The sequence below is a fragment of the Vulpes vulpes genome, chromosome 3, assembly GCF_048418805.1.
Source record: "Vulpes vulpes isolate BD-2025 chromosome 3, VulVul3, whole genome shotgun sequence".
NCBI classification, from domain to species: Eukaryota; Metazoa; Chordata; class Mammalia; order Carnivora; family Canidae; genus Vulpes; species Vulpes vulpes.
This window is the reverse complement of record NC_132782.1, coordinates 138,497,719-138,514,764: the sequence shown is the minus strand read 5'-3', so window position 1 is coordinate 138,514,764 and position 17,046 is coordinate 138,497,719. Positions and strand designations below refer to the sequence as shown.

Here is a 17,046-nt window from a genome sequence, read left to right as displayed (position 1 = left end):
TACCACTACATTGTTAGATGATCTTATCAAAGATTTGTGAGTCCCTCACTTCCACTATTAGCTTTGTCTTTTCTTCATCATCATCATCATCATCATCATCAGTATTTCTGAAGTAAATGCCAGTGTTCCACTCTAAGTTCATTTTGCCAAACTTTGTACTATTTCAACACCACTTAAATTCTATTGTCTTCTTTATTTATAGATTTAGATATCAGAAAAATATTGGGAATTTCCAAACAAAAGAAACACTAAAATAAGTACTTCTTGAAAGACCAGGTTTTGCTCTCATACCTGACTGTAGGAACAAGAATACATTATGCTAATGCTGCTTATCTCTGGAATCTTTTTCCTATTTGTTTTTAAACTCTAAGTCATTTTGTAAACAGAAGTCAATATGGAAACTTTGTGAAAAGAAAATGAAAAAGGAAAACTTTTGAATGGTTTATCATTTAACAAATCCTAAAACTTCAAACCACAGTTTGCTAATGTGCTGTTATTATTGATCACTAGATAAACATCTGTTTTTGAATGCTTTTGTGTTCATTTTAAATTAGGCATTCAGGCATTTAGTTTTGCTCAAATTTAGAATGAGATTGTAAGCTGTTTGGATGGGTTTTTTTTGGTATTTTGTTCTTTTTTTTTTTTTTTTTTTCAGTCTTTGTGGGTATCCTTTATGTGTTGCCTTTGTTTTTTCCTTTTCTTTCTACTCTCGGTAGAGAAAACACAAATCTAATAACATAAATCCTTATACCTGAAAACAGCCTTTTATCAAAGTTAACTCAGTTATATTTGAAATTCCACCAATCAACGAGTTCACATTCTCCAGATGTCTTCAGTTCTTATATTTAAGAGCTTTGCTAATATCACTGCTGGCTTATTTACAATTAATATTTTGTCCTAGATTGATTTCTAGCTTTATTACATTACTTTCAGATATGTTTTCAGGAACAGTATTTTTATTATTAGATTTGAATTATGAAAGTGATCCCCATATAGAATAGTATTAGAGATCCTTAAAAATTGAAGAAAATATTTGCTTCTTGTTTAGAGGAATTAAATAGTTCTCTAGTTTATCATGGGTATGAATACATGTTTCATGGTAACAATAGTTGACATAAGTTTGTTTTTAAAGTATATTTACATGTAATATAAATATTCTTACAAGATAAAATTTGTTTTTGTTTTTGTTTTAATTATATTTTCAGTGAAAGAGTTTCTAGCCAAAGCCAAAGAAGACTTTCTAAAGAAATGGGAAAATCCTGCTCCGGTAAGGAATATTTAAAATTTTCTACAATTTAAAAGTCCTGTTATATAAAATCATGATTCTTGGGATCCCTGGGTGGCGCAGCAGTTTGGCGCCTGCCTTTGGCCCAGGGCGCGATCCTGGAGACCCGGGATCAATTCCCACCTCGGGCTCCCGGTGCATGGAGCCTGCTTCTCCCTCTGCCTGTGTCTCTGCCTCTCTCTCTCTCTCTCTCTCTCTCTGTGACTATCATAAATAAATAAAAATTAAAAAAAAAAATCATGATTCTTGCCCAGGTAATTTACTACTTCAGAAACTGTAAAACAGCATTAAACTTTCAAGTCGCATTTTTTTTTAGAGATTTTATTTATTTATTCATGAGAATACACAGAGAGGAGAGAGAGAGAGAGGCAGAGACACAGGCAGAGGGAGAGGCAGGCTCCATGCAGGGAGCCTGACATGGGACTTGATCCTGGGTCTCTAGAATCAGGCCCCGGGCTGTAGGTGGTGCTGAACCGCTGAGCCACCAGGGCTGCCCTCAAGTCACATTTTAAAAAGTAAGCTTAACATAGTAATTTTGCCATAATATTATCATAATATGTTTTATTTTGCTAATAAATTTATGTATGCCAAAATTGGAGAAGAAACTGATTTCCATTACAATATGTGATTATAAATTTTGATACTAATTATAAGCAGGCACAAACTCTTGAAATTTTTAAATGTACAGTAACTTTGATTTGTGCCTTTGATAGCATATGTTATTTATTTATTTTTTTTAATTACAACAGCAGGGATACTATTGTGCAGTTTCAAAATCTTAAAGACAAATGCTTGGCTATTGGCAACATAGCAGTACAAAGAGTTCCATTTTCATAAACACTGGATGGGGTAAATTCTATATAACTTAAGTACTTCACATTGTAACTGAGACCTAAAAACTGTGAATAAAAAGAGCCATTTATATTTGCCACAAAAATCTCTTTTCAAAGTTATAATTAATGAACTTTAATACTAGATTAAATTTTGAACACCTATTTTCCTACCACAAAAATTTTTATTTCAAATAGCTTTTTCACTAAAAATACTTAATTCTAAACATTATTTTTTTATACCACCATTCTTTATGAAGACACTAAGAGTAAAAGCATTACCTATATTTTAAAACATAGTCACTCTTGTAGTCATAAAAAGTTTGACATTATCTAATATGTAATACTGAGAAAGGTGAGGAAGATGGCACATTTGTATGAAAAGCAGTAATTAGCAAAAAGAGATGTTCTGTTTGTTTCCTATTACTTAAATGTGTTTCCATTATTTAGTTGGGAACTATATTAAACATTTCAATTTGTGTTGCTAAAACCAAAAAAATTAAGCATTAATCTATAATATTAATTCAATCAGAATTTTAAGGGCTTTTCCTTTCTACATGATATAGAATCTCATACCAATTTAAAATCGTTAGAAATTTGAAATTAAATGTAATGGAACAAGTTTTTTTTTTTTGTAAGTAAAAACTTAGAGCTGCTTGCTGTCTCTGTAATGATTCAGCAAGAAACTGCTATGTCTCCAAAGGCAAGCTTTGATTTGTGATAAAGTCCAACTATAGTGAACTGCAGTAACTATCCAGATTTCTTTTACATGAATCACATTACATCATATTTTTCTCAAGCTAAAAATCATACAGACTAACCCTTGCAAATATTTTTTTCCAAGATTTTCATGAAGATCTTTGTAATGAAAACCTATTAAACAGATGGATGGGTCAGCACTTACTCCTTGTGGCTATTTAGCACATAATTTCTTCCTAGTAATTTTCATTTTGTGGCAGCAACAAATTCAATAGATTGATGCCTCCAATTCTTTGCTTCTATGCTATAGTCAAAGCCAAACAAAGATGTTTGGTCTCATAACAAAGCATCTATTGAAGGAGAAAGAGACTGATTATTGTTCTGGGACTCTGACTTTCGGTTATCTTTGTGGGATTGAGGAACTCTTCTTTCCTTATTATTACTGTTTTAGGTAATACCAGGTTATTATAACATTAGAGAAAGAGAGCCATTAGGATCTTTCATGCTGTTATTATCTAGTCCATATAAGCTTGTATAAAGATAGAAATGAAGTAAGATAGTGTGCTTCCTTCTGAGGTAACTCCAGTGAATGGACTCTGTCCCTCAGTTTACGTATTCATTAGAATTATTTGTGAGTACACTGAGACTATATGGCTTCCACGATTGTCTTTGCCAGTATAGTGCTGGTGAGTTTGTAATTATTAAAATACAGAACTAATTTATTAAAAGTCTAATACTAGGAATTCATATTGGAATTTATTATGACCTTTAATATTTAAGCTTAGGCTTTTATTTCCTCCCATTACTGTTATACTTTGTTTTGCAATATAATTCTCCTTTCAAATATTAGATCCTTTCTTATTCAAAGGGAAAAATAGAACCAAAAGCCTGAAATCTCAGTAGTCTTTGTATTGCTTTTAAATGGATAGTTTTAAATTAAATTATCTCTTCTGATTATATATAACTAAATCTATTATAGTTATTATAATCTTTTGAGAATTTCTAATTTTAAAGTTCATTTTCTTTTCCATCTATATGTAGAATAATGCCGGGTTGGAGGATTTTGAAAGGAAAAAAACCCTTGGAACAGGTTCATTTGGAAGAGTCATGTTGGTGAAACATAAAGCCACTGAACAGTATTATGCCATGAAGATCTTAGATAAGCAGAAGGTTAGTGTATTTGTCTTTATTTACCTGAAAGGTAAATTCAGTTTTATCAGCTAGATTTTATTAAACAGATGCAGTATAATGACTTTCCGTTGATACCTTCAGATAATTTTATTATTGCATTTAATTTTCATTCTTATTTATTGTGACTATATGAAACATAGTTAATAGTTAAGTATATAGGGATACATTATTTCAATAATTATATAATAGGTGAATGTTTACTATCAAAATATTGAATTGAACCTGTAAAGAACAGGCATCTCTAATACATACTGCCTTGTGGAAAATGCAGGGATCTGTTGTACTTGATCTTTAGATTGAAGTAACAGAAACTTAGTGAGATTTTTAATGGCTTATTTTGATTGACAGTAGAAGCCCTTTGTTTAACATCATTGAGTTTGCTGAATTTAAAATGCCAGTCAAGCCAGAGAAAAAGTTGGAATAGTAATACAGTAAAAAATACCAAATGATTATGTTGTACCCTGAATCTAATATAGTGTTAAATGTCAATTATATCTCAATAAAATGGTTAAATCATTTTGAGAAAACAGTTTTTAAGTTTTTACCACATATTAGAGTATCTAATGAATCAGGATGTCTGAATTATTCATGCTTTAAACTTCTGTTTTTCTGGCAATCATGTACAACTAAGGGAACAAAAAATGGTAAATCTTGCTATATTATAGATATTATGTTCCCAAGAATGACAGTTTGGCTTACTGGAATATAGGAAAATGTGGAGTAAATAGTACTGAGCTAGTAGTTAGGGTTACAGATAGTGAGTGGCTAGACTGATGCTGTCTAGTAGAAATATAATGTGAACCACATAAGTAATTTAAAATTTTTAGTAGCCACATTTTCAAAAGTAAAAAGAAATAGATGAAATCAATCTTAATAGACTGTATTTAGCCCAGTATGTCTAAGATATTATCATTGCAACATTTAGTTAATATAAAAATGGAGATATTTTACTTCATACCAAGTCTTCAGTATCTGATGTATGTATTACACTAACAGTACATCTCCATTCAGATTAGCCACATTTCAAGTGTTAAATAACCACATATGGCTAGTAGTTGCCATGTTGAACAGCACAGCATTAGACTGATCTTAAGTTCTACTCCAAACTGCTGTAAAACAAAAAACAAATTTAACCTCCAACATAAAAAGGAGTAATGACTTAAATCTCTCTAAAATTAAATATACCTATACACACATTTTATTGTGCATCTTTGTGTACTGCCCTTTTTTCATAACTTTTTTAACCATGCTTCCTGAAAAAATAGTTTAATCACTCTATTCACCAAGTCACTTCCTCTTAATTCTTTAACCCACAACAATTTAAATGTCTCCTCGTATATCTCCTGCCTCTTGCTACTCCACTGAAATAGCTCTGCCAAGGGTCACCAATCCAGTGGCCTAATCAACAAAACCAGTGGGTTCTTTTTGCTCATCTTCTATAACATTTTACAGCCAGCCTATCCACTGTCCTGACCACTCCCTTAAAACTGTTTTGTCCCTGGACTTCTGTGACCCCTTGTTCTTCTACTTATGCTCCTGCCTTTTTGGGCTCTTCTTTTTTATATGCCTTTTCCTATTATTTTTTCCTGTCTACTCTTTAAAGATTGCTAATCTCAATCTCTGGACTATCCCCTCTTCTTGCTTTCATGTTCTACACCTTCTCCCTCTGTACTGTCCAGGCTTCAATTCTTCCTTGAACTCTACACCTTTAATTTGTACAATATGACCACAAAGCTCTAACAGACCGACTAGTTCATGCTCTGATTTTCTAGGTGAGGTCATTGGGTCTCGGAGAGAGTAAGTTACTTATGCACTTATGTTAGTAGCACACAAAATTCTAAATATTTTTATTTAAATCAAATCTTTTTTATTAAACCTGTCATTAAAATGTTGTCTGGATAGTCCTAATATTTTGTTATCTTTCTTAAGGAATTAATAGAATATGCTTTAGTCATAAAATATTAAAAGGATTACATAATATGCCATTTTCATGTTTAAAATATTTAGGGAAGAAGCTTTTAGTTCCTTCTTTTTTCTCTCTTGACAAGACAGTGATTTGTTAAGTAAATTACTGAGGTTACTTCATAGATAAATCATGGTAAAAGAGTATTTCCTAGAAGAATAGTTGCAACTCTATGTCATTTCTGCTATGGCAGTGTTCTGAATCTATTCATAATTAGGACAAAGATTTTATATCCTGAATTTTTTCAAGTTTATTTATTTGAATTTGCAGAGATAAGTAATAAAATAACACTCCATAATCACCTTATTTTCTGTTAATGAAGTCACAAACCCTTCAATTTTGGCATCTCCTGTCTTAGGGTGTATGGGTTAAGGGGAAGAAAATCAGTGCAGAAATTAAGGAAATCGTATTTCTTCATTCCGTACATTATATCAAGCATTGCTAGGAGCTTTATATTTACTCTATCAGTGAATTTTCACAATTCTGTGTGACATTAATCTCCCTTTTAAGCCAATAACCTTTCTATTTAATCAGGTTTTCTAAAATCAAACAGGCTAATAAGATAAACCAAGAATTTGACTAGGTTGGTCTGATTTCTGTGTTTCTACTTCTTGTTAATTTTTCCTTTAAAATGTATTTGTTACCCTTAAGATCCTTTCTACCACCACCTAGTTTGGTCCCTTTAACGTTAACTGGGCTTTCACAATAACATCTTAATTTCCACAACCCCAGACTTTTTACCTTCTATATATCACTTTCCTCACTGCCAAAAACGTTTTTCTTACCGTATCATATAATTTTATTTACTCACTCAAAAAGCTTCCTAATATTTACTAAATAAAAGCAGAACTCTGCATCTAACTCACAAACTCTTCATAACTTTCTTTCATACTCTGCCATAGTCTTATTTCACTCTGTTCTACATGTCCTCTATTTTCTACTTTTCTGATTGAAACTTGACCCCCAGGAGTATACAGTGCCATGCTGGGTGGCCTGGGGGAGTATGTGATGATATATAGGCCATCTTCCTTATCAGTAACTCAAGTATTTGACTAAAGAAAAAAAAATAGCCAATAAGTATAATCATTTGTAAAATCTTTTAAATATATATATATTTAAACTAACAGAAATATTAAGAAGTAAATGTAAATTTTATATGCATTTTGAAAATAAAATATGGACTAAACCCTTAGGATTACTTGTTATTTTTTTCTCTGTCATATAGGGCTATTTCATTACCAAATCTTGAGAAGCATTATCCTAAGCTATTCTCAGTTGAAACTACCACCTCAGACTTAACCTTTGTGTATTACCCCCCCTTCAGGTAACGGTTCCAGATACTAATCTTGACTGCAGTATCTCCTCTTTCTTTTCCTAATCTTTGTTATGTATTCATCTGTAAGGCCCAGCTGAACTCTCACCCCTTTACATGGATTATAAAAACAATTGACATTTTTTGAGCTTTTACTGTGTGCCAGGCACTGTGTTAATCACTTCATATGCACTTTGTGACAGTCACTTTTAAAGTAGGTATTATTATCAACATTTTACAGATGAAGAATCTGGAATTAGAAAGATAATGTAAAAAAAAAAAAGTAAAAAAAATAAATAAATAATAAAAATAAAATTAAAAAAAGAAAGATTATGTATTAGGCCTAACTTAAACATTTTCTTGTGTAGTGTGATAACATTATAACTTTTATTTGGCAATTATTCACATATTAATATTCACACATTCATATACCATACTTCCAAATAGATTCTATGCAGCATTAAGGCAGACATTTCCTTGTCTTTATCTCATTTGCATTATTATGCCTTGTATGTAGTAGTAGCACATTTAAAAGTAAATTAGATTTTAATTAGTTAACTTATTAAACTAACTTAAAGAGTAACTAGGCATTGCCAGTTCATATATCATATATATATGTATATATATAATATATCATTTATTTCTGTTTTTAATTGTTATGCCCTACATACACATAGTTGGCTTAGAGCTATAATGCAGAAAGCCCATATATTGCGGTTTTTATTACTTATTTCAAAGGAAACACATTGTCAATGTCTAACTAAAAACTTACTGTATCATAATATACAGAAATAAACAATGTGAAATATCTAGACAATGAAATATTATTCAGCACTCAAAATAAATGAGCTGTCAATCCATGAAAAGACATGTAGGAACTTTAAATGTATATTACTAAGTGAAAGAAGCCAATCTGAAAAGGCTGAATACTGCGTGATTCCAACTTTATGACATTCTAGAAAAGGCAAAACTATGGAGATGGTAAAAAGATCAGTGATTGGGGTTATAGGGAGGAAGGGATGATTAAATGGAGCACAGAGAAATTTTAGGACAGTGAAAGTACTCTGTATGGTATTATAACAGTTACACACATGTCATTATCCATTTGTCCAAACCCACAGAATGTACAACACCAAGAGTAAACCCTGGTATAAACTATGGACTCTGGGTGGTAAAGGTGTGTCAGTATAGGTTCATCACTTGTAACAAATGTACCACTCTGGTGGGGGAGGATATTGATAGTGCGGGTGACTATACATGTGTGGGGACAGGAGTCTCATGGAAAATTTCTGCTCAATTCTACTGTGAACCTGAAACTGCTTTAAAAAAAAAAGATAAATACAAAGCAAGAATAATTTTCTATCTAATGTCACATAATTTATTGTGATAAGTATGGACTAAATAGTTCTGTAACTAGTTAGAATTTGGATGGTAGTGGTCCAACTACCCCTATTACAGATTTAAAAAAACCCTGATATCCTAAGAATTGAAATAACATCTCCAAAGTCATAAAACTGCTTGATTAGAAGGCCTAGATTAGAATACAGATAATCTGACTCTCAGTTAAGTATTCTTTGCTCAATATTATTTTTATAATGGAATTGTATATACTAATAATTGGATGGTATATTTACCTTTTTTATTGATGTTCAACTTCTTGAATTTTGTGACTACCCCACACTGACAGAAAGCCTCTAGCAAAAAAGAATGCCACATTTTAATGACTTACACATATACTGGACAATTATTTATAACTCCCTAAGGTCACCTTTTCTTAAATATAGAATCACATGTGATAGAAGCATAGTCTTCATGAAGATAAGTTGCTTTCCCTGCTATGTATTTGAGTGGACAATCCAAAGGAGGCTTGATTAATCCTAAATGAGCTATTTTTTTTAAAGACATAGTTGGGTTTTTGCCAGTATTTTGTGTGTCCTCTCTTGTAGCTACACAAATTGAAGTTTCAGAATTTAATCTTGTATTTATTCAGGTATTAGGAAATGAACAGATTGTTCATTTTTACCTACTGTTTTTCAATTATTGGCTTTTCCTCAATCCTTAATTTCCTTGCTGATCTTCTGAAGACTTAAAATCAATACCTACTTACTGCAGTGATTTGTACCAACTACTTTAGTGGACTGACTGTAAGTCATTAGGAGCTAGTATTTTCACCTACTAATTTTTTAAGTAATGTTCTAGGAGTCTGTTTCTTTTTAGCTCTTGCTTCTTGACTGAAAAATCGTTGACCTTCTTAAGACCAAATTTTAAATCTTCAGTTAGGTTTTTTGTTTGAATCTGATAAACCTCTTTGGTCGTTATTATCATCCTTACCAACTTAGTGATTTTGCTTATCCAAGCTCATTATTATATGAAAAGCATTTTATTTAAATTTTTTCTTTTAAAATTATAGTAAGTTTTAAATTCTGTTCAAGTATATTAAATATATTTATCTCTCAATTACAGGTTGTTAAACTGAAGCAAATAGAGCACACCTTGAATGAGAAAAGAATATTACAGGCAGTGAATTTTCCTTTTCTTGTTCGACTGGAGTACTCTTTTAAGGTAGATTTTACAGTATTCAAATAAAATACTCTTATTTGTATATATTTTTAAAAATATGAAGCTGTCATAGGATTTTAATCCACATCATAAACCTGGAGAATATGAATAAACAAGAAAGGGATATATTTAGATTTTTTGTAATTAAATCCTATTGCACTTATAAACTTAGGTTAACATTTGAAAAAGTTTTGGTTCTCCCTAGGGAAATTTTTAAAGGTAATGTGTAATTTTTCATGAAATGGTATTATAAATTCAAATATTTCAATTTATCAAAATCCATAGAAATATCTTATTAATATCTTAAGTGGTTCTTATACTCATGCAAATGAATATACATACATACCTTCCTTTTTAACCTTTTCTGACACAGTCTTAACCATCTTTTTCTTAGTAATTTGTGTTCTACTCTTTCCATTTATATAAGGCAGAACAGTCTTTGGTCTTCCATTCAAGTGTCTCACAAGGTTGTACAAGATTTATTCTTGAAGTTGGCAGCTTTTCAGCTCTTTAGAATGATACTTGGCATCTCTGCAATATTAGGTCATATGAATGATTTTAAACATTTTCCTTTTCCTCTGTTATTCTTTAAATCAGATGAATACCTGTGTATTTAGGGTGATGTTAAAATTAATCTCTCTGACCTAATTTAGTACATAAAATGTAAACATTCTTACTTTTTCAAATTGCTATTTTACCTGTTATTCCTTTTTATGCACTATAGCATTAAGTCATTGCCTTAATGTCTAATTGTTAAATAGTTAGTGTTCACTGCAAAGTCAGGAACAGCAAAAATCTGAGACTAATTTGTGTTAAGAATACTAGGAGAAAAAAAATGAATTCCCCATTGTAGAAAAATTAGAGCATCTTCCCTTTATTCTCTCCTGCCAATGTTAGTAATCTCTCAGGTGGATTTTTAAATTTGTCTTTTTCTAATTGAACACGGTGTTATTTTAAAATATTTTCTTAAAATAATCTAGGTTTCATAATTTTTATTTATTTATTTATTCTTTATTTGTTCATAGGATAATTCTAATTTATACATGGTTATGGAATATGTCCCTGGGGGTGAAATGTTTTCACATCTAAGAAGAATTGGAAGGTTCAGGTAACTAATATTTTATCTTCCTCAAATCTTTATATCCTGTGTTTGTTTATTTATTTATTTTTAAGATTTTATTTATTTATTCAGAGACACAGAAGGAGAGAGGCAGAGACATAAGCAGAGGGAGAAGCAGGCTCCATGTAGGGAGCCTGATGTGGGACTTGATCCTGGAACTCCAGGATCATGCCCTGAGTGAAAGGCAGATGACCAACCACTGAGCCACCCAGGCATCCCCATTGTGTTTGTTTAAAACCAAATTTTTAAGTTATTGCTGATGATAACAATTTATTTCATTTAATTTAGTAGGACGTTAGCTATCTGATGAATTACGTAGAAACATTAGTAAGAGGTCACACCATACTGAGTTTTAAAAATCAAATGAAGGGCACCTGGATGGCCCAGTCAGTTAAGCATCTGCCTTGGCTCAGATCAGGATCCTAAGGTCCTGGGATTGAGCCCCTCAGGCCCCCTACTCAGCGGGGAATCTATGTCTCCTCCTTCTGCCCTTCTCCTCCTCTTACAAATAAATAAAAATATTTAAAATAAATAAATAAATAAAAATAAAATGAAGCACCATGATACCCTTGTAAATGTGCTACCATTGGTAGGTATTATGAAGGCCTATTATTTAAAGAATTTTCAGAAGATGCGAAAATTTTAATTTAAACATATTGGCATTAAAAAAAATAAACACACTGGCATTAATTGAACAAATATTAATAATACAACTCTGGGGAAGAGGTTTATGTAAAGATGAAGATGAATATATAGAAAAGATAGTAACAGTATCATAGTGATGAGATTATAAAAGTTTGTTTCACACAAATTTAATTTTCCTTAAAGTTATTGCTACGTTGTTTTAAGTAAACATATATATGTATGTGTGTATGTATATATATATATATTTTACATATAAAATATATATACCTATTTTAAAGAATTTGTTCTTTATCATTAGGTGTTTTTGGTTTGTTTGTTTTAAAGATTTTATTTATTTATTCATGAGAGACAGAGAGAGAGAGAGGCAGAGACACAGGCAGAGGGAGAAGCAGACTCCATGCAGGGAGCCCAATGTGGGACTTGATCCCGGAACTCCAGGATCACGCCCCAGGCTGAAGGCAGGCGCCAAACCACTGAGCCACCCAGGGATCCACTGTTCTTTATCATTAGGTTATTGCTTACAAGGCTACACAGTTTTTAAAATAGATTCAGTTAACTTTACCTGTGCGTGATAGTCTGTAAGCTACTACTGTTTGTTAGTAATCACTCATAGAATGAACTTGAAACCCAGAGCAGGTCCAGCTTCATTTAGCACATTATCTGTTAGCATGATGAAAGCACATGCAAGAGTTCAAACTGTTGATGATGATAATCCAATTCAGAAAAGAAGATGATGATAGACTCAGATTATCACAAGATCATATTCAATTATGGGCCAACATTAGAGTTACTTTAGTTATCTGAGGCCTAAGCCAAAATTTATTGACCTAATATGATAAGGCACCTAATATGTATCAGGCACTATGTCTGTTTATTTTTAATGATTGCTTTCACCTACTGTTGTCCATTCTCCTACTACCCTTGTTCATACAGGCCCAGACTCCTCAGATTGCCTCATGATAATTCAAAGTTTTATACTGAAGCACTACACCTAAACCTGTCTTCAAATAATATTTTGTCCATTTTCTATAATTACTAAATTCTTCCCTTTGCAACTCCCCACACTCCTATTTCTTTAATACCTCACTTAGTACTAGGAGGAAAAGCAAGTGGAGTGTAATAATTCACACTGAGACATTGTCTTTTCTAATCTTTCACTCATACTACATGTACACTTGAGAGGTTACTAACTCCTATCTTAGAAACTTTTAGGCAACAACAATACTGAGTTGTTGTTGACCATGGCTTTAGTCAGAATCAAGGCAATCATTATGATTCTCTACTTAAATAGCAACTGTCTAGACTTAAAGCTGCTTCAACATTAAGTTCTCCTACAGGATATTTTGCTTTCATCTTTCAACAGTTTGATTACAGATCTATGTAATGTTCATGTTCCTCCACTCAGGTGTCAGTGTATGGAAATAAATTTAAAATGCTTATTATATCATATTTACACTGATAAATTTATATTTATTTATAAGTATAAGATGCTAAGTGCATCTTGTGTTTACAGATGCATGGAGAAAATTGGAGGGGACCTTCCAAATCAAATGTTTCAAAAGTTAAGAATGTTTTAATGACAAGGTTGATTCTTCCAATTTTCCCTTTAAAATGTACCCCCCACCACTCCTTGTCATACAATGTATGATACAGATTTTACAGTGTTGAGGAAGGGCTGAAACTTTAAAGAAATTATAAAATATTTTCCCCTAAAAGTATTTTTCTTTACATACTCATTTATTCAACAAATATTTCCTGAGCACCTGGTATGTATCAATCTAGGACCTAGAAATTATAGTGACAAGCAAAAGGAGCAGCATATATAATCTTTTCTGGAATTTCTATTTCTGGTGCTATGAGATCAAATTAATGCCAGCCATCTTGAGGGAAACTCTATTCATAGTTCATGTAATTCATTGAGGACATAAATCTGAAAGTCACAGTTCATCAGGTGGATTAGCAGAATTCATTGTATACACTAGAAGTTGAAATAGAAACTCAAATTTGAAAATCAGTACATCCTTTGGAATAATACTGAATGTGGCATCATCATTACACTGATCTATCAATTGATCTAATTTGTGCATACAGGATACATGATACCTATACATGCATAATAGAAGATTTGGAAATTCATACATGGATTTATCTATGATTTCTGGATAGGATTATGGGTGCTTTTTATTTTTCTTCAATATTTTATGATGTTTTTAAAATAATGAGACTATATCATTTTTGTAATAGGAATAGTCTGAGTGAAATGGCATTAGTCTGCAGATTAATGCAGATAAACAAGTTCTGTGTAGTGAAATTCTTTAAGCATTTGAAATTTGTGATAAAGTTAGAGTCTGTCAACAATTACAATGGCATGGTAGACAATGTAATTGACACATTTGCTTTTCAGTCATTCTCAAAGAGAGACATAAAGACATCAATATCTTCTAATATGGATAATAATTTAAAGTAAGATGGCAGTTTTAGAGTTATATTTTTCTTCAATGTATGCTGCCTCCTAAGCATATTATTAAAGTATTATTTGAAGATAATTCAGAGGTTAAAAGATAATCAGAAACTAACAGGATTCTTTACATATGTTTAAAAGAAAAAGATTTTGCTTCCAAAATATCTCTACTAAATTTTTTACATGATCTATTAATTACCATGTGTTAACCCATTTTATAGAAAAATCAATGTTTTTTTCTTTGTAGTGAACCCCATGCACGGTTCTATGCAGCTCAGATAGTGCTAACATTCGAGTACCTCCACTCACTAGACCTCATCTACAGAGATCTAAAACCTGAAAATCTCTTAATTGACCACCAAGGTTATATCCAGGTATGACTTGAACACATATATAATGTATTTGAGAAAATACTAGGTAAAAGTTGTATGTATTTAACCTCAACTACCAGTATTGGGTTTTTTTTTTTCTTTGAGCGAGACAATTCTTCCTAATAGCTTAAATTGAGCTCATGATTCTGCCACTAATACCAAGACCAAAAATCCCATCAAGAATAGAACATGTTTATACCTCCCATAGTCTATAGTTGTGAACTGAACACAGGCTCCTACATAAAGAAATATATAGAATAGCTAAATTTGTGAGCTCTCATTTAGTGCCAGGCATTATTCCAAGTGTTTTACATGTATCATCCTTTTTAGTCCTGATAACCATATAAAGTACTGCTGTTATCCTCATCTTAAGGCTAACGGAATTAAGGCACAGCAAGTCACAAGCAATAGAGTCAGAATTTGAACCCAGTCTGTCTCTAGAGTCAGAGACAGGGCAGCTGCCAGAGAGCCCTGGCTACCAATACTGAACTGGTGGAAGTATTTTCTTTCTACTTTTTCCATCAGTAAAGTGGGAGCATCCCTTTTTACATAGTTGATTCTCCTGTTGATTATTTTGCACTTCTGATGCTGTAATTCATGGCAGAGCAAAGGCTGAACTCAAGGAATACTTACACCACTGCTTCATTTTTGTTAAAACTATTTGTTGCTATCTTTTTTTGTGTGTTTATTTCTTTGAGTCAGGGAAAAGTTCTCCAGAGTGAACCTTCCTTCACTAATAGTGGCCTGCATGGATTAGTTTCAATTACATTGATTTAATTTTTTTTCATGGTTTTAATTTTAACCCTGATTTTTTACTTCAACTTAGGTATGATAAAGACATTTACTGTGAGATAATGATGAATGTTTGCAAGGTTTTTTTTTTCTTTTATAGGTTACAGACTTTGGGTTTGCCAAAAGAGTTAAAGGCAGAACTTGGACATTATGTGGCACTCCAGAATATTTGGCTCCAGAGATAATTCTCAGCAAGGTATATTTATAATGCCATTATGTAAGAGGTAAAAAATATAAGGCATGCATCACTGTGGACTTTTGTAAAAATAGTTTACTGATCTAATATTACACTTTAATCTACATTATGAATTTATGTCTATTTGATTACTAAAACAATTACTTAGCATCTGCCACTAATCCAGTTACCTTTCAATTTTAACTCTGAATCTAAGAGAAATAGAGTGGTAGAGCATAGGGAACATAGTCAATAATACTGTAATAACTTTGTATTGTGGCACATAGTTACCATGTGATATATCACTAGATATAGTGATAGATATAGTGATATAGTGATAGTATCTAGATGGTAACTAGATATATCATGGTGACCATTTCATAATATATATAAAATGTTGAATCACTATGTTACCCACCTGAAAGTAATATAGTATTGTATGTCAACTATACTTCAAAAAAAATAATGTGAATAAATGTTACAGCATGATGGTTTGATTTACATAGATTGTGGAATAGATTACCACAATAGGTTTAATCAACATACATCATCTCATATAGATGTAATAAGGAGAAAAGAAAAAAGTCCTGTTTTGAAACCAAAAACATGGTGTTTTCATAATTATTCCCAATAACAGGAGGGTGGGCTACCTTTGCTCTGGGTTACCCCACAAGGCAAATGTAAAAATGATACGTACTAGTTCCCAATTCTTCCTCTGTTTCAACTTTACCACTTAAATAAAAGAAATGCATGCAAATGTCTTTGAATTTTAGTTTAAAACAGGAATATTATAGCAATTGAATAGTTTTAGTCTTTTTGAAGATAGCTCTACTTTTCAAAGCAGTGAAAATGCGGTGAGAGAAATTTGTATCATGTATAAAAGGATGGTTTTGAGTCTGTTTTCCTTTCCATTGCCATCCCTATGCGGGGGGGAAAGCTAGAAAGGAGAAAATAACAATGACTGAACACAAATATGACAAGGAAAGAAAAAGGGATAGCACACATGCCTTAATATTTACAAACTGGAAAACTACCCCCTGAATAATTGAAATTTGTCTAACCAATACAAGAATAAAATAAATGATCTCATTCAACTTTCCTCTTGTTTATAATTTAAATCATCTGTAACTGTTTAGTCTTTTGTAATCTAAATATCATTGCTGTTAACATATTTCTTCTGTGAGAACACTTAACAATGTGATGACAGAGTAAGCACCAAAACTTTAAAAGTGTGTATATGTATATATTGTAAAAGTAATAGATGTCCATTGTACAAAATTTGGAAAAGGCAGACAAATAAAAAGAAACAACCAAAAAAACCTATCATCCTCACCATCCAGAGATAACCTTTAAAAAAAAACATTATATTTTTCTGTGCATGTTCTCATAGTTGAGATATAGTGAATGTATGGTTTGTACTCCGCGTTTTTCACTTGCATGATAACAGGCATGCAAACATCATTCTAATGGTTTATTTGCAAATGTATCAAAAAGTATTTTGCCATTTTTCTATTGCTGAATATTCAGGTCATTCCTTTTTCTTTTTTTCTTTTTTTGCTATTATAATAAATAAGTGCGATAAACATAAACATTTTGTTGTATAAAGATTTTTCTGCCTTTTAAATTATTTTTTCAGAACACAT

The 17,046-nt window shown here is 31.7% G+C and overlaps 1 protein-coding gene across 9 annotated transcripts in view; it reads left to right on the top strand.

Annotated features, from left to right (window-relative positions):
• PRKACB (protein kinase cAMP-activated catalytic subunit beta) overlaps positions 1–17,046 on the top strand; it is a 114,055-nt gene that overhangs the window by 75,915 nt on the left and 21,094 nt on the right. For all 9 annotated transcript variants that reach the window (XM_072754732.1, XM_026004784.2, XM_072754733.1 and 6 more), the window contains 6 exons: positions 1,206–1,267; positions 3,856–3,984; positions 9,744–9,842; positions 10,865–10,947; positions 14,313–14,439; positions 15,329–15,424. In XM_072754732.1, coding sequence (XP_072610833.1) covers positions 1,206–1,267; positions 3,856–3,984; positions 9,744–9,842; positions 10,865–10,947; positions 14,313–14,439; positions 15,329–15,424 — 596 coding nt within the window. The remainder of the gene's footprint in view (positions 1–1,205; positions 1,268–3,855; positions 3,985–9,743; positions 9,843–10,864; positions 10,948–14,312; positions 14,440–15,328; positions 15,425–17,046) is intronic.